Raw genomic sequence first — 20,934 nt, 5'->3', positions numbered from 1 at the left:
TACAATTTTCATTATAGAGTTTATTGCAGCAGTTTACCCTCAACAGTACAAGGCTTAAAGTGATCATGTTCAGCAACATTGTTTTGTAGTGTTTCTAGAGTTATGGTACTAAAATCAAATAATAATGGATAACTGTGCACAAAGTTATACACAGTGTAGATCGAAAGAGATGTGACCAGTCCATGTACCTCAACATTCTTAAGGGCATTTGGATATAAAAACGGGTTCCTTTGACAAAGATCATCAGCATCATTTCCAACCGGTTGCAAAAATAATTATCCGGTGTAAATCATCTTGCATGAGTATTCGTTTCTAAATCGGAAAAGGCTTATAAATGTAAAAGTGTCATTAAATAGTTTACCTTTTCTGGTAACTTAAGGGAAATGCAACCCAGTAAAGTCCAGTTATTTCTACTGTCTTTGGAGCATCACTTGCATGAGGTGCTTCATTGCGTCTTCTGATAATGGGGCATCGTCATCCCTAAGACCATCACCACCTGAACAACCGTGTGAGCTACTTAGATCGTCGTGTAACCCCACGTGTCCATCACCAAACATGGACAAGCATTGATCTTCAAGTTGTGGCGGAAAATTGACGTCCGCGTGAACGTGATACATCTCTGGGTATACTAGATCCTGGTGGAACACCCTATCTGGAAACTGCACGAACTGGGCTTCTGGCAGTAATCCATTGGATATGTCCGGTCTCTGAAACGACTGGTGAACAGGATTCCACATTGCGGCAGAACCCTCGTTAAACGTAGCGGCGTGAACCATAAGAAGTGGGTCCGAAACATCGCAGCCGCAACTTGGTACAAACTGCAAGCTGTTGTTTTGTCCCTGTGCATCATCATTCATGGTTTCCAACATTACTGGTGGCTGAATGCTGCACTCTGCAGTGAGGCAAACATTTCCCACTGGAACGGTGTGCATATTGACGGCCTCTGTAACGCTGGGCTGTAGATTGACATTTCTGTAGCTTGCAGACGTACAATCTGGTTTCACATACAGCAGCCTCGTTTCCAGCAACCCATTGCCTTCAGCACCGTCATCACCTGCGTCTTCACAGTCTTCTCCTGGAGCGTCGTGATGATTACCGCTGGTCTCTTCTTCGAACCAGTGTGGGTGCTCTGCTTTCCACTGCCTGAACTTGTCCAGTGCCGCCTTCAGTTCCTGGCCGCGTCGGTCCGTGTGGTAATAATCTCCGGAGACGCTAGGGACGCTGTAGTTGGTGCCCGGCGTGTGCTGCTCCATGTTATGAATCCGAAAGAAGAGCTCTTCCGAGTGCTTCATGAGTTTGTATTTAACAGCCACGTGCAACGGAAGGGGAATGTCCTTGCTGCTGCTGCCATCGTCAAAGTAAACCACCAAGTATTTTCCGTACGAGCCCCGTTGGAAGTCGCTGGCGATTAGGCTCATCGCCGGGGTGAACGTGTCTCCCAGGGGCGATTTTGAGTCCTCCTTGAGTTTGACTTTCGCAGACGGGCAGCACATTGCTTGCCACTTGGCCTGGGCTCCCTTGGAGCACACTATGATGATGGCCACGTCCGGGTCATCGATATACTTGGACAGCCACGGCAAGTAGCTGACCTCTGCGATATTGTTCACTTGCCAGAGGTCAAGGACCACTTCAACGTTGCAGTTTCTCTGCAGAAAATTTGCAAATTGGTGAACGACGTCTCGGAAAAGCGCGTGGTCCTGGGAGTAGACGATCAGAACTTTCCTGGGGCTCCTCGGTGGGAAGTACTTAACTTCCGGTGTGTTGCATCTTGTTCCACCTGAAATATTCAAGAACATGTTAACACTTAACGACGAAACTAATCATTGTAACCCCTACATAAAATGCAAGACAAACACTTTCAGATTACAATTGTGCACTGCGTGCAATAAAACTAATTACATGTGATACGGTTTATACATTTAGCATATTTTTGAGAGCCAGGCAGAGGAAAGTAATACAATGATTGAATGACAATCAAGAGTGAGGTCATTCTATCTCCTCTGCTGCTCCCAAGGTCGTAAAATCCCTTGCTTGTCACGCTGTTGACTCACGACCTCTGTTAAACTTCAGGCTCAAGGTTTTCCTCCCGTTTATTAACCGTCTCTTTTTCCATAGACACCCTTATCCCATTCACTTTTCTTTACAGCGTCTTGAAACGCAGTTACAATTAGACACGGTGTGAATACCAATTGTTTATTAAATGTTTACTCGTGCTTTAGAGCAAGTTCTGGCCTCAAGATTTTGCACGGGATAACACAAATACCCGGCCGATTTCAGTCCCAGCGTTGACTCGCACCAAAACTTTAGACCATCACAGGCAGAGACGGGGCCCCCTGCTCCGTCGGTTTTCCGTCGGTTTTCCGTCGCTCGACAAATGACCAGGAATCACACCTTGAGAAGAGCCACCACACAGATAGTACCAGTCTGTGGTAATGTTAAAAGGTGCAGCCCTGCAATTGCTCGCTCATGCCGATGCTGGCGGAAGGGCCTCCACTGGAGGGAGCTCGAGAGGCTTTTTGGTGTACTATTCCATGCTGAACCTGGAATGCGTTGGAAGAGGTGGGAGTGCTAACACTTTACCCCACCGCACGCGACCCGCCGATTGACGAAATGTGGTGTACACATCTATACTCTCTTGGCCATCCGTCATTTCAACTGGCACGCCGGGAGATCGAATCAAACCAGCTACCCGTCTGTGTTGCACTGCAGTTTTGCTTCCCGTGATGCCACGCAGGTCCCACAGCCGTCACAGCGGCTGCAAATCATCTGTGTAATCTGTGCGAATTGGTGACAAAACTAACGACGTCAACTTACCCTTCTTGTAATAAGCCAAGGCCATGGCGAGGAAGACCATGAGGAAAATCAAAATCACAAGTATTGCGATGATCGGCGACTTCACCTGTAAAGGCGGGGGCGGACTTGGTGTAGGTGGATCTGCAAACAGCACGTTTCAAACGTCAGTGCTTTCTGGCCAGCGCATAACCGGGATTGAGAAATTAACCATTTATATGTATGCTAAACTTATTTCGCACCAACTGTGCTAATCGGAGGTGCAAGTTGCAGGGTGTGGGTGTCCCATTCACCTCTGAATTTCGGAACGCACAAGCGGCTCAGCGTTAATTTTACTTAGAGAGGCATAGCGCCGTTGTTTTTTTGAAGACATCGTACTCATCGCAGTGAACCGTAGCGACACGACCGCACTCTAAGATAGCTGGCGCCAAACTGTGCCACACGTCCTCCCGCATGGCCTTGTGGGAGCCTCGGTACCAACAAAGCCATTTAATTTTTTCTTTCATCGGAACGGAATCGGAAGAAAAACTGATGACGCATAAGTACGTCGTCAGAAGGGGAAAATGTTAAAATTAGCAAATGAGCTGCTGCTGCTGTGCAAGATACGTACAGAATGAAAAGGTTTTGACAAGCTCGTCACATGCATCACCGCAGAGTGCAAAGTATGGCTTCAGCTGTGAAGAAACAATAAATGTTGTTAGTAACAAGCTGCCAAGTCAGTCCATTTCAGAAGCCTGCATTCCGTGAGGCGATCCGCAAGATTTAATTTTGTTCGTGAAGTTAGGGTCGAAAATATTATTTTAAAAGTATTCTTCGTATTTTTATTTTAGTCAATTTTGACTGAGTGGACTAAAACCAACAAGCGTGACAGATGACGACTGCCCACCAAAGACCACAGTACGACTTTGATGAGACAAAATTAACAGGTCTGAATGAAGATGCAGACTTAGATCATTTACAAACTAGATAAGCAGACTGCCTCCTTCATATATCTGTCCGCATAAAAATAAATGTGATTATTTTTACGCAACCCATCAGCCCTACGGCCTTCTGGGAGTTCATTTCAGCAGCATTCATTCATCAGTGCACTGAGCAAGACCCAGATGGTAATTGCCTGTATATGAACATGTATCATTTTTGTATTGAGTTCCCAGATTGGCTATTATAAGGGGCCTATCAGTAATCTTAAAAAAAAAAACAGCATTAGCCACAACAGTAGGCACTACATGTGGCCTCGGCGATTTTAATATCAACCAGTTAATTCTCTTACCGTAATTGTGTACTCTGCATACTCAAGTGGCTTCTTGAAAGCCGTAATGTTCATCTCAATCCGCTCCGCTATGTCCTACCAAAACAGGTGTTGCGTAATCACACGTTAATTCGAGCACATGATGTGGGCATGGCACCAACCAAAGCAACGATAGAAATAAACATCTGTGACCAGTATGCACAATATACTGAAGTCAAATGTCCCCCTTTAGTTCACACCGGTTTGCATTGCAAACTAATGGAAAATATTAACTCCCAGCTATGTTATGCCATGGCCCCGCTGGCCTTGATGAATGCGGGCGTACGCAGAGGAAGCTGGGAATACCGTGGCAGGGATATTGTAAGCAAGCCAAAAAGAGTAGTTGCAACGAGGAAGAGGAGGTTGAAATGGGAGCAGCATGTGCAGGATGGAGGAGGGCAGCTCGTGGCAACCAGAGAGACCAAGGGAAGGGAAGGATTAGAGCCGGTTCGTGGTTGATCTTGTAATTGTGGTCCTCAGAGGCCAGTTAAATTTCGATGTAAAGCTTTCGTGACTGCAGGGATTCATCTTCTTGGTTCTTTCAGTAAAGTCACGTAGAAGGGAAATAATAAAAATAAAACATAATAAAATAATTCTCACGACGTTTCGGCCACAACGCAAGCAGCCGTCCTCAGGTGAAGACAGCGTCTGAATTCAGACGCTGTCTTTCCGACATACCTGTTCTTCACCTGAGGACGACTGCTTGCGTTGTGGTCGAAACGTCGTGAGAATTATTTTATTATGTTTTATTTTTATTATTTCCATTCTGCGTGACTTTACCGAAAGAACCAAGAAGACAGAGGCCAGTCGTCAACTTTGCAATCGCTATGGGATCTGGCAGAAGGTGCAACGCCATCGGCGGCAATGAATTTGAACCCGACCAAAAGTAAAGCTTTAATCAAGTTACCGTGTGAATTTTATAGTGAGCCGTCTGAAATTGTGATGTACTGGAACATGCTATGCTAGACGAATTCAAAGCAATAGTAATTGCAGCCCTTTGTCAATCCACAGCTGGATGAAGGCCTCACCATGTCGTGTCCGTCATCAGGATTGTTTGACGATACTTCGCCGCGCTGGTCAGTGTGGGTCGGTGGATTTGGGTCCACAGGACCAGTTCAGATACCATTTGTCACCAATATTAGCCATAGCTACAAGTTGAACTCAGGTCAGGAGGATTATAGTACAGTGCACAGGATCACTCCAGCACTGATCTCCTATATGTTCATACTTTTTGCAAAAACCACATTAGATCACATAAGATTTTTCCCTTTATTTGGTAAAAAAAAAGATCCAGCTTGAAAAAATCTATATATATTTCGATGTTTGTGTCATTCGACAAATAGTATTCTGTAGCAAGATGTGTGGGAAAGTGCCGTACTCCGTAGTATAGATAAGAGATCCCTCGAATTTATCTCAGAAGTAGTTCTGTGCTATCTCCTTCCTCGACCCGTTCCCTAAAGGTGTATGATTACATTGCTTTTTGAGAGATACAAATTGACACCTTTTATCGTGACATGGAAACCAAGAGCAGAATCGCAATCAAGCTGGGGGAAAAGATGAAAAAGAGAAACACATTTACGTTAAAAACATGTTTAATAAATAAATCTAACGACATAGGAGCTGCTGCATTTAAAAGTAACGAGTGTGTAGCAGGGTGTGTGGAAAAGTACAGCAACCCCTGGTGTGCGGATACTTTTTAACACGGCCATTCTTTAAGCACGACACAACACTCGCACAACGGTGTAAACGCACTCAACACATTTGTGAGGAGCTTACTTGCGTAATTTGTCGATGTATATTTACACCATGGCCCTGTAGCCGCAGCGTGTAGTTTCGCGAGTGGTTGCTTGCCGTGAAAGCGATGTGCAGGAAAGCGTCGCTCATAGTAGCGGAGATTTCTGGCTCCCAGCTCTTGCCTGTCACGTCAGAGCACACGCCCGACTTTACACTCAGAGATGCACAACTATTATTATTATCATAACATTCTTCGTTATCCATTAAAATCTCGCTGCATGGCAAAGGCTTCCCTTAGTGTATTCCACTCTTCACAGTGACAAACTATAAACAATGTCTTATTATAACAGGTATGGCCCACTGCGCTATGAAGCTCTTTTTCAGAAGAGACGTGGCTAGAAATGGTAGTTCAATGCAATAGCTCACCACGTGGATATTTATAGCAGCCAAATGCGGTTCGAACCCCGCGGCCGCCCTGCTTAACGCTGCGGGTGTATCCGCCGTAAACACACCGCGCGTCGTCCGCTCCACGGCGGTCGTTGCAGATCCCGCGTTGTTATTTGAAGAGGACAAGGCCACGTTCGTGTCGGCGTCATGGTACACGTTCGAAATATTACCCACAAATTCGTCAATCGGGAAAACAAATAGCAACATTACTTCTACTTTAAGCACGGAGGCTTTCACGACCGATATTATAATCCATAATTGGCTTATTTTGGGTGAGGCCATGTAAAAATGTGTGTCGTAAAACCTCCTCCAACCCGGCACAGCCAATAAATAAAAGTGTCACGGCAATCAGCCGTGTCAACTATGACTGCTTCAGCAGCAGCACTACCGGCGTTGTTGTTGGAGAGTAACCTCACAACATTTAAATGGGTACCGACGTTTCAAAGGAGATTACATCTAGCAGTTTTTCTTCCGATTCTGTTCTGATGATAATACGTGAACATCACTGGAATGGAATCGGAAGAAAAACTTAAATAAAATTACTTAATCGGTACATCTTCAGGTCGGAAGACGGTACCGAGGTTCCCACAAGGCCGTGCGGGAGGGCGCATAGCACAATTTGGTAACAGGTATCATAGAGCGCGGTTATGTCACTACAGTTCTCTGCGGTGAGTACAATGTCACCTCTCTAAATAAAATTGACGCTTGTGCATTCCGAGATTCAGCGGTGAACGGGACACCCAGCCTGCAACTTGCAGACATCTTGGAACAGGAAAGGATTACTTTTCAATAACACCAGAAGTGTACTACTAATAGTTATTCAGTATCTTTCATGGCCTTACTTGCTTGCACCCTCAAGGTTAATATGGATAGAAGGGTTGGCACATGCAAAATATGCACGCTACAATATACAAAAAAAATAACAACCATAATCTGCTTCCTAACTGATAACGGGGAGCTTTAATGCCATTGGTATTAATCGAGCATTGAATTCTTCACTCAGGTGCCAGGTGAATCATTACATTGCAGGTTTGCGGCAGGTGATGTCAGCTTGGGGAGGCCTTCATCCAGCAGTGGATTGGCCATGGCCTATAATGTCCAATGATTCACTGCTCCAACCCAGCAATATGATGGTCACTATTTGTTGCCATGAAAATATATTTAATCTCCCGTATACGTTTTCCACAGACACATCCTATTTTCCACTGGCTATTAACCATGCCGATCCGGAACCAAACCGTGATACGCTGATCTCACAAGACATCTGGATCAGACATGGGGCCAAGCAGGGCCAGAGGAGGGGCTACCGACACGTTCATTGCCTGTGGCATAACTCAATGCACAACATCGAAGCGTCACTTACATGCGACTTTTCATTGCATTTTTAACGTAAGTGGCACGGCTTGGCTTCTGCAGTGGAAAAACGACCTGTTCCCTGCTGAGCCGTAATAGGTTGGCACGGCACAACTCAATTTGTGTTATAATTTTTGTCGTCTCATTGGTACAGTTGTGTTCACGCCATTAGCTATCATGTCAGGTTAGCATATAAATTAGCACAAACTAGCTACTGATTCATTCTCACATGTGACGCATTGATATGTGTGCTCGGTATTTATCGCAAGTGCAACTCTTGAGCAGTTGTTCCATACCCGTGTGAATGCAGTAAAAGGTCATCTTCATCGGTGTTTCTTTGCAGCCTGTGTTAATGAAATATCAAAGTGCATAATGTTAAGAGAAAACAGTGTTCTAAATAATTTACCAGTTACAGATTATTGCATGTGGATCGGAGTTGGTCTCAAATTGACTGCCCCCTCAAATAGATTTATTTTATGTTAACTATCTTGTCTTTGCCTGTAATTAGCTTTTCCCTCACTTTGGCTAAGTTGATATGTAAATTATATCACGCTGAGCAAGGGATGATGCCCAGTAGTCGACACTGGCGAAGAAATGGCACCCAAAGGAGGAAACGCACCTGAGACCACGTCCACCATGGAGATGGAGCGATGAAATCAGCTCATGTGCAGCAGCTAGATGGATTGTCGCATCACAAAACCATAAGAGATGCAGATAACTTGGGGAAGCCTTTGTTCAGCAGTTAATAGATAATGGTTGACGATGACAATGATGTAAAGTGATTGTCCACGGTGGCTAGATGTTAACTACCTCGCCTGGTATACAGGAGGTCGTGGGTTCGATCCCGACCCTGAAGCCTGCTGTATATTTGGAGTTTGCACGTTCTCCCCGTGATCGCGTGGATATTTCTCCAGATCATCCAGTTTTTCCATCCACATTTATGTTCGAAATGCGCTTTGAGTATTTGGCTGATATAAATTTCGACATCATGATAAGCCACTTCGTTGCGCTATCATTTGTGGCCAGGTCATTTCTAAAAAAGAGCTACATAGCTCAGTGAGCCCTAACCTGGTAAAATTAAAATATGAAATAGTCACGCCGACTACACTGGCAGTATGGTTGGTGCAGCACTCGCCTGGGGCTAGGTACGTCTTTCGTGGATTTGTGTCTCGGTCACAATGCCTTGGAAGGTTTTTGATGTTGATCTCATAGGTCTTGTTTTGTTCCACTTCAAACCCAGTGAAGCTGTACTGCCACTGTACGCAAAGAGAACAGCACGATGTTTAAGTGCAAGGCAATCAAAATAAAGTGGCCATTTAGACAATATCCCATTTGAATTTGAAAAGTGTAAGAGTACAACCTCATGCCAACGATTGCAATTTAATGAAAATCCTGCAGTTTTTATAATTGCCTTCCTAATTGAAATGCAAGGGAGATGGTAATTTGTGCAAATAGCGTCATGGGAAGACAATTATAACATTAGCTCTTAACAAAGCCATTCCAATGCCCCTCTTGCGTTTGCTTCTGTTCAAACCATAACCTCGCTCAATTCAAAACACCCAACTCTTTATCACTTACATCATTCACAGTGAGTATTAGCGGTGCTGTTTGTTGCCGACTGCCTGGGACTTTGAGCCTTCGGGGCCTGTGCTCACCAGCAGTGAGAACGCGATACGAGAAGAAATAACTGAAGCGTGAGGTCGCCGGGTGGCTCAGAACTCAGAAATCGCTGAGCTGGTACCTGAGTTTAAATGAAGTATAATATACACAGACGGGTGTTTTAGACCACAGAACATAACAGGAAGTCAGGAATTCCCAGCATGGTTTGCATGTCAATATTCCCACAATATTCCCACAACAAGCACCAACAATGTGACTTTTAATTCTAGCCACACGTAAGACAATCGTTATTAGAACTCACCAGCACAATAAACCCATCATTGCCTACCACTGCAAAGGACAACTGCGAGTAAGCCCTTTTCTTACGCCAGGTGACAATAATGTCAATCCACCGTTGGATGAAGTCCTTCCCATACTGCTGGTCAGACGCTTTGTGTGACCATACATCACCATGATGGTCAGTGCGGATTGGCAAAGGGCAGAGTTCAGGACTGGTTCAGACATTATTCGTCACAGGTGTTAGCCATGGCGAGGAATCGAACTCGGGTCCAATGTGCAATGTGCTCATTGCGACATCATGCAGCACCGACTCAATACTGCATATTGTTCTAGCTTAATGGCCTTTGCAACTCTGTTCATGTTTCGATTTAAAGCTTTCGTGACTGCAGGGATTCATCTTCTTGGTTCTTTCGGTAAAGCCACGTAGAATGGAAATAATAAAAATAAAACATAATAGAGTCTGAACTCTGTCTTCTCGACAGACCTGCTCTCCACATGAGGACGGCTGCTTGCTTGCGTTGTGGCCGAAACGTTGTGAGAATTATTTTATCATGTTATATTTTTATTATTTTATTATTTCCATTCTACGTGACTTTACCGAAAGAACCAAGAAGAGGGTCTGTTCATGTTGTCGGGGACAGCCACTCACTCGCTGCAGGGTGCGGCCTTTAGTTTGGCTGGTAAACTGTGTGTGGTACTGGTACCGCACACACACGGGCACGCCTTTGACGCCATCTTCTCTCACGCACACTTCGGTGCCGTTCAGGTACTTGATGCTGCCTGCAAGGCACGGTCACACGAAACGTTTCAGGTATCATTTGCTCAAACAGGAAAAAACTCAAAATAGCCCAGGGCAGCAGCCTCATTTGCAAGCGTCACCCGGGTCGCACACTGTCCACAATCGTAAAAAAATATCACTCCCCGCAAACCACAAGCCAAAACCACAGCCCTCCTGTACGCAGTCAACTCTCAATTACCATGGTTAATGGTGTGGGGGGGAGGGATAATTGTGACTTAGGTTTAGGTGCAGTCCTGCAATTGCTTGCTCACACCACTGCTGGCAGAATGGCCTCCACGGGAGGAATCTTTAGAGGTATTTGGTGAACTCTTTCGTGCTGCCCAGACTTGCTGGAAGAGGTGACGGTGTACCCCAACTTAACTCCACCACACGCAACCTGCCACATCTACTGGATAGCCCGCGTAAAAAACTAAAACACGAGCAATGAAAACTGCACGTAAATCGCGAGCTGTAAAACGGACATGGAAATTGTTTAGCTACAGAGGAGGGTGGTGAAGATGGAGAACGTGACGTCCGTTTTTATTGCTTCTTATAGAAATTTGCTTTCTCGCCCGCACCGAGTCGCTGACCCCCCCGATGAGTAAGGAGCAGAGTTTTAACCGCAGGGCATAGTGCAAGGATATTCGTTTCCTCACGAGCATGGCTAATCCTCAAGCGAGGCTGGAGAGTAAACCCGCAGCGTTTACAATTCGAGTACCATGATGTTTCGCCGGTAATTACAGCCAGCATCATCAGGCGGCAGCCAGAATTGTGGATATATCCTCCTGTTTAACGGCACGTTTATATTTACGCGATCTAACCTCCAAAAAACCTCTATCACGGATAATATTGGTCGTGAAAATTCTAGATTTGAAGCTTTCGTGACTGCAAGGATTCATACTCTTAGGTTTTTTCGGTAAAGTCACGTAGGTAAAAAATTAATTTAAATTAATAAAAGTAATAATAGAAATAAAATAAAATAATAAATCACGACGTTTCGGAGGCAACACAAGCTTCCGTCTTCAGGTGGAACAGTCACAGCACGATTGCTGTATCAAGTGATATCAAGTGATACAGCAATCGTGCTGTGACTGTTCCGCCTGAAGACGGAAGCTTGTGTTGCCTCCGAAACGTCGTGATTTATTATTTTATTTCTATTATTACATTTATTAATTACATTTTTTACCTACGTGACTTTACCGAAAAAACCTAAGAGTATTGGTCGTGAAAGCCTACGTGTTAAAAAACAAACAATTGTGTTAGAGGAGAAAGCGAAACATTACTTTAAAACCGCTTTTTCCCGCTTTGCTCCACAGCAACTCACAAGGATTTTTTTTGTGTACGTTCAAAGGGATTTTGATACTCCATGCAACAAATGCTCACGTACCCTCTGTAAGAAACCTCCATGTGATGTTGAGGACAGCGATAGGCCCCTCCTGGCCCACATCCAGTAAAGCGGTCTCAATCGACTCCAATATGGGATTCGAGGGGGTCCAGCCATGAATGCAGACATCAGCCGGTCCCACTAAGAGCAAAAAAAACATCACATGGTTACACAGAGTGCATGTCATTATCAGTACAGAGGGAAGATGCTGAGAAGGCTGAAAGGGAAAGAGATAAGTTATGGTTGGATGAGATGCAAATATCTGACAGAGAGAAAGGCCATTACTCCATAATGTCATCCATTATATATTTTTTCTTTTATTTTAAGGCCACATTCCTGATGACAGATGTGTTATATTTTGATACTGGAAAAGGAGGTCTCGTGATGTAGCACCTCCCCCCGAGCTCTCATTACTCTGATAGTGGCATTGTCTTTGTGCTGTTCGCCTTTTGGCGTCCTCTGGTCTAACACTGTTTGAGACGAGGCTCTACAGAAAGCTGTCTCTGGTGTGGACCAATCCGTTTCAAAGACAATGCATATACTATAAGAGCATGTTTTCGTTTACATGTTCACCACAAGTATATGTGGTTAATGCAGACATGATTCCTTGCAAAGGGTTTCTTGTTTGGTGTTTGAACATCTCAACACCAGTTTTATTGCCAGAAAGGGTAAAACCGATTCTTACGTGTTGAGTTTGTTGACCGGAATAGTGTCCGACAGGAACAGACCGATGACTCTTAAAAGTCAAGTTATGCAAAACTGCAATCAGACCCGTGGTATTGTATGGAGTGGAGAGCCGGACAATGAGGAAGGAGGAAGAGAAAACGATTGAAGGAACAGAAGTGCGCATGCTGCGATGGAGCAAAACCGAGAGATGAGAAGAGAACTGAAGACATCAAAACAACTTGGGGGGGGGGGGTATGACAGTATGGCCATGTGGTTTGGAGTGAGGAGGAAAACATCGAACAAATAACTTAATACGTAGGTTTCGCAGACTGTATTACGATTCGTGTATTAGTGATATCTTGCATAACAATGTTAGTCATGTTATGAAAAAATAAGAATAGGTTTTACCCTTTCTAGCAATAAAGCAGGTGTTAAGATATTCAAACACCAATCATATACTTTTTGCAAGGAATCAAGTCTGCATTAACTACACGTACTTGAGATGAACATGCAAACAAACATGTTCTGATCATTTATGAATTGTCCTTTGAAACTGACTAGCCTATACATCTTAACACCTGCTTTATTTCCAGAAGGGGTAAAACCTATTATTATTCTTCATACTTTGATACTGGCAAAACGGTCCCACGATATCTTATTATGTTGTTTGGCATTATGTCCAACGTTTTGCGCTGTTCCCAGCACGTGGAGCGGAACGTTGGACATCGTGTTGAACAACAAGCGGCGTAACCCCAAAACGCATCAGAGAGAAATGGAGCACAACCATGAAAATCCTGCACAAGTTTAAAGTGTCTGAAATGTACATCCAAAATCGTCAAACTGCCCATATGGTGGTACAGTCCAATATAAATCGAATGAGAAGTGACAAGTCTGCATTGCGTCTCATTTAATTAAGCGCATTCGCTGCTCCGCACACTGCCGGAGGGATCCCTGGATGTTTGGCCGGTAAATGTTGCTCACGTAAACACATAAATGTTCATGTGAATTCTGCTGAAAGCTGTTTTACTCAAAATGGATGAGTCTATAATGAAATGCAGAGACTAAACAATGAGCACTTGAATGTAAAAAAAAACTGTTATTTCACTTCGGAAAAGACAACACGGTATAATTGATTTAAATATTTTTTTAAATTCAGATCTTCAGAAAGTACACTTACTCACAATGCTAATCAACATAATATTTTAAAAAGTCGAATATAAAGGCCATAGATGAACAAACTTATTACCATAGTATAATACAGTATCTTACTAACGATAATTTACAGTCCATCAATTTACTATACTCTATGGTTCTTTCGGTAAAGTCACGTAGGTGAAAAATATACGCACAAAAAAAATAGTTGAGTAAAATGTTTTAGGTATATTTTTCACCTACGTGACTTTACCGAATGAGCCAAAGAGTATGGATTCTTGCAGTCACGAAGACTTCAAATCTAGAACATCAATTTACTGCCGGATAAAGGCTTCTGTGTGCTGTGTTGGTTGTGGGATTTGTTTGACCATACTTCACCACGCTGGTTGGTGAATGGGGGACCCAGGACAGGTTCTGATGTCACTCGCCTCCGATGTTAGCCATGGCCACGAATGAAACTCAGGTCCCTTCGGTTCAAAGTGCAATATGCTAACCGCTCTTCCATACTTTTAACACTGCACACAAGAAAGTTTATCACTTAATCAGGTGATAATTGGATTCATGAAATGTCTGTAAGCTGGATGTGTTGGAAAGTGCAGTGCTTCCTGGCGGAGAATAAGAGATCACTTTAGCGGCCCTCAATCTTAGTTCTGTGATATAACCTTATTTGACTTGAATACGAGCCCACACCAAACCAAAACAAGTAATTGAAAACACTTACCAAATATTGAACAATTCATATCCTGAAAAGCAAAACAAAAGCATTGAGAATTTTAAATACACATCCACAATGAAAGAATAATCAAGTCATTCACCTGGAAAACTATACACTCGAGAGACAACTCTTAAACACATTCCTGCGGAGGGAGCTGGTAGGAACGTTGGGTTGCTCGGTCAATGGCCAGGGTCAACGGCGGCGTGGTGTATTCCGCAAATATGCCCGACTGTGAGGGCGGGCACAAGCCGGTTAAACGTTGAGTTTTATAAGGGCACCACGGGGTGACCAGCCCCTCCCCACCCAGCCCCACCCCTCCCACCCCCCACCCAGCCCCACCCTCCCCACCCAGCCCCTCCCTCCCCACCCTCCCCACCCAGTCCCTCCTTGCACGACGGACGGACACAATAATCCCCTGTGGGCTGGTGTAACCAGGAGGTTCCTACCAGTATTAGTTTGATTGAGCCACTAAACATAAGTAAAAACACCATAATCCCCCAGGGTTTGCTGGCAATCACACACATACCCAGTGTTCCATTACTAATCTTATCAAGGACCATTCTGGTTCACTTTGACACGACTGTTTGTCACGAAAAAATATTTATCAGATAAAGCGTACAGAACAGAACTCCATTACGCTTGTCTCCACACTTAAATAAAATAAAACAAGTTGTAGTCCATCAGCCGGCTGGCTTTCCAGACAAATATTATCTAGCAACATGTGTTCATGCAAGCAAACTAGCTGCTAGTTATGACCTTCTGGGTCCCATCGGCAGACTCCGGCTTGTAAAAAAAAATTCTGCTGGGCTACCCGATGTTGGCAAGAGCATTCCATCTAAACTATGGGGCCCTGTTCAAAGCAAAAAGCTATATTTTACAACAAAAACATAAAATAGTGAAATAATAATATAGTGCTGAACACCAATGAATTAACATTCCAGTAAACATGCAACATTGGGCCAACATTGGCATATGGTTGGTAGCATTGGACCAGCGTTGACCCAACGTTCCATGTTTACTGGGATTTTCATTTCCTGTAATATGTACCAACTGGCCAGCATTTTGTTATGGGGATTGATGGAACAAATGTGAAGTGGCTTTGTACAGATAGCCAGATATACCATACATTCCAGGTTACAAAGCACGCGTTTTCCCCAGTATTCATTACTTTATTGACACATATAATCATACTCTTGGTTTCGATTTAAAGCTTGCAGGGATTCATCTTCTTGGTTCTTTCGGTAAAGTTCACGTAGAAGGGAAATAATAAACTAATAAAAATAAAACATAATGAAATACAATTCTCACGACGTTTCGGCCACAACGCAAGCAGCCATCCTCAGGTGAAGAACAGGTCTGTTATGTTTCATTTTTATAATTTTATTATTTCCCTTCTACGTGACTTTACCGAAAGAACCAAGAAGATACTCTTGGTTCTTTCGGTAAAGTCACGTAGGCCACAAATTTTGGGTGCTTCTTACTTTCCGGCGCTTCTTACAATCCGGAGACCACGGTGATATTTCCTGGTTATTGCAGTATGTAGCCCATGGACTTCATTAATAATATTACATTTAAAAAAACATGCAATAGAATAATACATTTCGACTGAGTTGTGACTGCTGTTTCCCAGAGGTTGTATTCACTGTGAAAAATAATATTTCCTTGACATTACCACCCATGAAAGTTAATCGTAAACCCTCAGCGATTAGACTCACCCGGCACTAATGTCTAATGATTAGCAATGCTAACCCGAAGCTGCCAGCGGTGAAGAAACATTGATTCATTCAGGTGGCCGAGTAAACTTACAACATCGCACACCAACTGCGATGCACATGGCCAAGCAATGGAACGCGTCCAAGAGAACATCCACTGAGGAGATGGAGCAAAGAAATCAGTTTGTATGCAGGTGATCGGTGCATTGTTACACCGCGTAATTGTGAGAGGTGACGGTGGCTTGGGGAGGCCCTTATCCAGCAGTGTTGAGAATAACTGGGATGTGTACGTGTTCTGTAACCAGTCAACTGGACATGCAACTTAAAATTGTGCTCGGCATCAAATGTATGTGCCACAAAGTCTCACACCGCTCAGTCCTCAGTCAGCCAGAGGGATTTTATGTAATGACTCTAGAGAAAGCGTTTCAACGTACTACGCACAGACCCATTGTAAAAATATTTTATTTAACGAAATAAAATTCTGCTGCTGCTGCTGCTGCTGCATGCTAGTGTCGGTACTGTCACAGTGCTGAGACTGGTGGCAGTGTGAGCATTGAATGTGCGGTGGTAGTGCAATGTGAGTGCTGTCTTTCGTACAGCATGCTGTAATCCTCACAGTCTGTGGAACATTAACGCGCATTTATTAAATCTGTAAATGCCGAGAAGAACCCTCAAGAGAAAAAAAAATACTCTACATAAAGAAAAGTACTATTCTTGTACATTTACACCCCTGCATAGATGACACAAAAGTTGGGGATGCATTTTTCTTGCCATAAAACTTACCATAATAAAACATACTTGTCATTTGCATTGCAGTTTACGTAGATTACGTGCCTTTTATATTGTTTTTATTGTTTGGTTTTATTTTAGTTTTATGTCGGGTTTTATTTATCCCATTAGCACGGTTGGCTACGTACGGCGCGAAAGAAGTTCAACATACATACGTACTGTGCATAGCTAATCGTGCATTCAGTTTTATATGTGAAGGGATTAATTAGTTTACTTGCATCTCTGAGGCCTTGTGTGAATTTCGCTGTATAAAATCTAGTTTAAGTTAAGTATTACTTTCTGCAGTGTCTTTTAAACCTGAGAATATGGTACTAAAGCTGTCAAAATCTTACAGTTGTGAGGCTTGAAGTCACCGTCAAACGTGGCCTGAGCAATTGCCACGAGAGCAAGGTTTGTGCCTGGCATGCAGTGAGTGCGTTAAACAAATCGAGCCAGCGATGGCCTAACAATACAGCATAATCAGAATACTTTCTTTATACTGCAGGAGGAATCCGATGAGCTATGAAACTCTTTTTCACAGATGCCCAGTAGGGGCGGGTCAGAAAGTTTCAACTACAAAACACGCCAGCAGTGCAAAGTACAAGAAAGGTAAGGAACTCACAAAAAAATCTGTCAAGATAAACTATTTATATTTTTCCAGGTACAGCCCACTGAGCTGAAAATATTCTACAACAAGAACACCACTTACTGAATTTGAACAGCTGAGGGACTGCAGATGGAGGACCACCTCAGCGATTCCGTTCTCAGGCAGCAGGAAAACGACGACACACAACAGGACGAGGGAGATCTTTCTGGGCGACACGGAAGCCCTCATCTTGAAGTCTGCCGGATCAGGTCCCGCACCACCATCTAAACACACAGATATCGAGATGAAGTTAACAAAAAATGTGTACGAACATCTCCTGCAGGAGGTGGCTGGTCGGCTGTCTCAGGGTTAAGAGCACTGAACCGGTACCGCTAACACCTCTTTTTCCACTACACAACCAAGCCACGACGAGGTCGTGCCAAGTGAGCCCGGGTGGCTCAGGAGGTCACCAAGTTGTTGTTTTTCCACCGCAGAAGCCGAGCAGTGCCGCCGACGCCACACGCAATTAACCCTTTCCCACTCTGAGACGTCTGCAAGTTGCAAGGTGGGTGTCCCGTTCACCGCTCAATCTAGAAAAGTGGAAGCGGCTCAGCGTTAATTTTATGAAGAAGAGGCGTAGCGCCGCTGTTTTTAAAGACATTGCACTCAACGCAGAGAACAGTAGCGACACGACCGCACTCAACAAGAGCTGGCGCCACACGCCCTCCCGCTAACCTTTTACTTCTGATTCCATTCCGATGATGTACACGTACGTATGTCATCGGAATGGGAAAGGCTTTCCGTGGTATTAGCTCCACCCCAGGCCCTGGTTAATCCCCAGCCGGTTTAGGGTTTGTTGTTGAGGCCAGGTCAGCAAAGAGCCAGTGGAAAAAAACACTCGTACCGTGAGGTCCCTGCACAGGCTCGGTTCGGATGTGCCAGTGCAAAAGAGGGTGAATAGATCCTGGGTTCGAATCTGGGTAAAGACATGTACTGCAATTAGAATGATTGTATTTCTAATTTGAATTTACATTTTGACAATTTAAACTGCATTTTAAAGTGCAGTTAGTTGATGGTGTCAGTCCGGCCACCAATAACTACACACACACATGTACGGTAGTTACTCACGTATTTTGGCAAACTTCTAGCTCTTGAGAATTAACGTTTCGGTGTGATCACAGTGCCATGAGCATTCGTCTCTGTAGCAGGTGTGTGTTGGGAAGTGCAACTCCGAATTGTGTTCATAGGTCAGAGTACATTTTGTGAAATCCTCTTTCTTGCAAGGCCATTCTTTAAACAAATTACACTGGTAAACTGATACAAATTACTGGGTCACCAAAAAACACCGATTACTAAATCAATGATTAACATCGGAAACAAAAAAAAACACAATTTATGACTAACAACGATTTATAATAAATGTATCTCACCACGCAGTAGGGGTCACGGGGTTAGTCTAACCCTTCGGTACTTTAACCATACTTCACCACGCTGGTGAGTGCGGGGGTTGGTAAAGACGGGGGGGGGGCATAGACTGACAGTACAACAATTAATTTCCCAAGTCCTCTGGCAACCTTCTGTACGCAATGATACCCATATCAGCAACTCCCCAGGCTCTATGTATCTCCCCGCTCATCTTTCCCACATGGCGACGAGCTCTCAAAGAAAAAAAGACGCAACACTTCAAAAACCTGTGCCAGGTGTCAATAAAGTCGCAACAAAGACACAGATCCCCCGCGTAGCCTCGACAGACTGCCAGGGCAAGTGGCTGCTAGCCAGCAAACTAAGTGGCGGTGACGTCACCAAGAAGCTTGTGCCAGGCTAGGTGCACGTTGAGGCCACGTGAAGTGTCGAACGCCCGCTGGCAGGAGGTCACGGGGCAGACCCAGCAGGTGCCACGGGTCAACTGAGATGACCGAGATGAGTGGCTGATGGACCACCTGTGCCCCCTACTGTGCCAACTTGTTGTGCTTTAGCCACCCGGCACACACACACGCCACACCACACACAAACAACGCGGTGGGGTGGTTAAGCAGTGCGAGTCTTATAAATCCGTGACATCTCTTCTAGATTTGAAGCTTTCGTGACTGCAAGGATTCACATACTCTTAGGTTTTTTCGGTAAAGTCACGTAGGAAAATAATAATAAAAAATAAAATAAATGATTGATTTATTTTCATTTAATATTATTTTATTATCATAATTTTTTACCTACGTGACTTTACCGAAAAAAACTAAGAGTAATTTATTTATTTATTTTCATTTATTATTATTATTATATATTTTTTTACCTACGTGACTTTACCGAAAAAAACTAAGAGTAATTGATTGATTTCTTTTCATTTATTATTATATTTTTTTTACCTACGTGACTTTACCCAAAAAAATAAGAGTAATTGATTTATTTATTTTCATTTACTATTTTATTTTTATTATTTTTTTACCTACGTGACTTTAACGAAAAAAAACCTATGAGTACCGTAACATCACGGATCATCGCGACATTTGTGCGGGTAGCTTCACCCCCTCATCATCATCATCATCGACCACCTTGGCCCTCACCTCCCCCCCCTGGCTTAGGCCTTGCGTCTTGCAGCAACCACCAGCACCTTGGTGGGGAAGTATGGTCAAACACAAAACCACGACGAAGAGCAAGTTCGCGTGATGATGATGGTGATGATGATGATGGTGATGATGATGGTGATGAAGAAGCCGGTGATGGCCTCAAGTCCAGCAACTCGAAGGCTGTCTTCCCTCTCTAGCTCCGCGTACGCGAACAGAAATCTCGTCAAGTTCAACGCACGAAGATCGACTCCATTCACAGTTGCGACAACGTTACGATGCACAACAACAACAACACGTTGAAGTCTTTAACGTAGTGGTGGTGGTGATGTTAGTTGACTGACATTAACAGCGCGACAGGCGAAGAAGCTTTACCGTTCATTGCGACGGGACGCCGCCACGATGTTGTCCATTAGAATAGGAGGCGAAGTTAGAACAAAAACCAGCATTGCGGAGTGACACGCTACATTTCGGAGTGTTCGTTTGCATCATGAGAAGTCTGTGTGCGTGTGTGTGTGGGTTATTCCCACGCTGTTGTCGGCACCGAAGAGGAAACTTCCTCGTGTCTATGCAAAGCGAGGATGGGTGACGTCAGCAGCTGCTGCTGCTGAGCGAACGTCAAACCTCGTGGTCGTGTCACTGCCCAGTTGAGCTTTGCACCTGATAGTTGAGTGCATTGCGCCCTCTTGTGGCCCCCGGTTTGCATTTGTCTAAAAATAATAAACAAAAATTAAATTGCACTTTTTTAAACTATTTTTTTTTCGTAAGCAAGGTTGTTTTTTTTTAATCCTTTATATTAAGTTCGCTTGCTTGCTTGCTTGCGCGCTTACGACCGTGCACATCTTTCGGTCGTGTTTTAACCCACTTCCCGTGATCCAATCGAGCTGACATTTTGCACACAGACTCGTTGTGCGTGACAATTAATTTTCGTGAAAAAAATGTTGCAAAATTGTACACTTTTTAGGATTTTTTTTAAATATTTAATTACCAATTGCTTAATGCTGCCAGGCAATCATCTGACTCATATGTGGCAGCCATCTCAAGCCAGAGGACGAGAGGACTCTAGCCGCCACGCATATAAAGGATTTATAGTGATAAACT

At 44.0% G+C, this 20,934-nt stretch overlaps 1 protein-coding gene across 1 annotated transcript; it reads right to left on the bottom strand.

Moving 5' to 3' along the window:
- Positions 1-2: 2 nt before the first annotated feature.
- Positions 3-20,403, bottom strand: LOC133356601 (interleukin-17 receptor A-like). Its single transcript, XM_061574223.1, has 12 exons — positions 20,209-20,403; positions 17,396-17,556; positions 14,213-14,234; positions 11,677-11,814; positions 10,161-10,291; positions 8,748-8,868; positions 7,909-7,956; positions 5,855-5,994; positions 4,061-4,135; positions 3,401-3,464; positions 2,815-2,934; positions 3-1,777 (listed from the first exon to the last, which is right to left on the bottom strand). The coding sequence occupies exons 1-12, from the start codon at positions 20,213-20,215 to the stop codon at positions 411-413; spliced, it is 2,394 nt and encodes a 797-aa protein (XP_061430207.1). The 5' UTR covers positions 20,216-20,403; the 3' UTR covers positions 3-410.
- Positions 20,404-20,934: the final 531 nt, after the last annotated feature.

This window comes from Lethenteron reissneri, chromosome 54 (genome assembly GCF_015708825.2).
Source record: "Lethenteron reissneri isolate LAM-NWPU_2019-01 chromosome 54, ASM1570882v1, whole genome shotgun sequence".
NCBI lineage: Eukaryota > Metazoa > Chordata > Hyperoartia > Petromyzontiformes > Petromyzontidae > Lethenteron > Lethenteron reissneri.
This window is presented reverse-complemented; position numbering and strand designations above follow the sequence as displayed.

Bases quoted from the DNA above. Each gene is read 5' to 3' on its own strand.
- LOC133356601 (XM_061574223.1), bottom strand. The intron at 14,235-17,395 runs GTAAGTGGTGTT...TTTGCTTTTCAG, and splicing joins CCCTCAGCTGTTCAAATTCA to GATATGAATTGTTCAATATT. The intron at 11,815-14,212 runs GTAAGTGTTTTC...TTTTGCTCTTAG, and splicing joins TATGAATTGTTCAATATTTG to TGGGACCGGCTGATGTCTGC.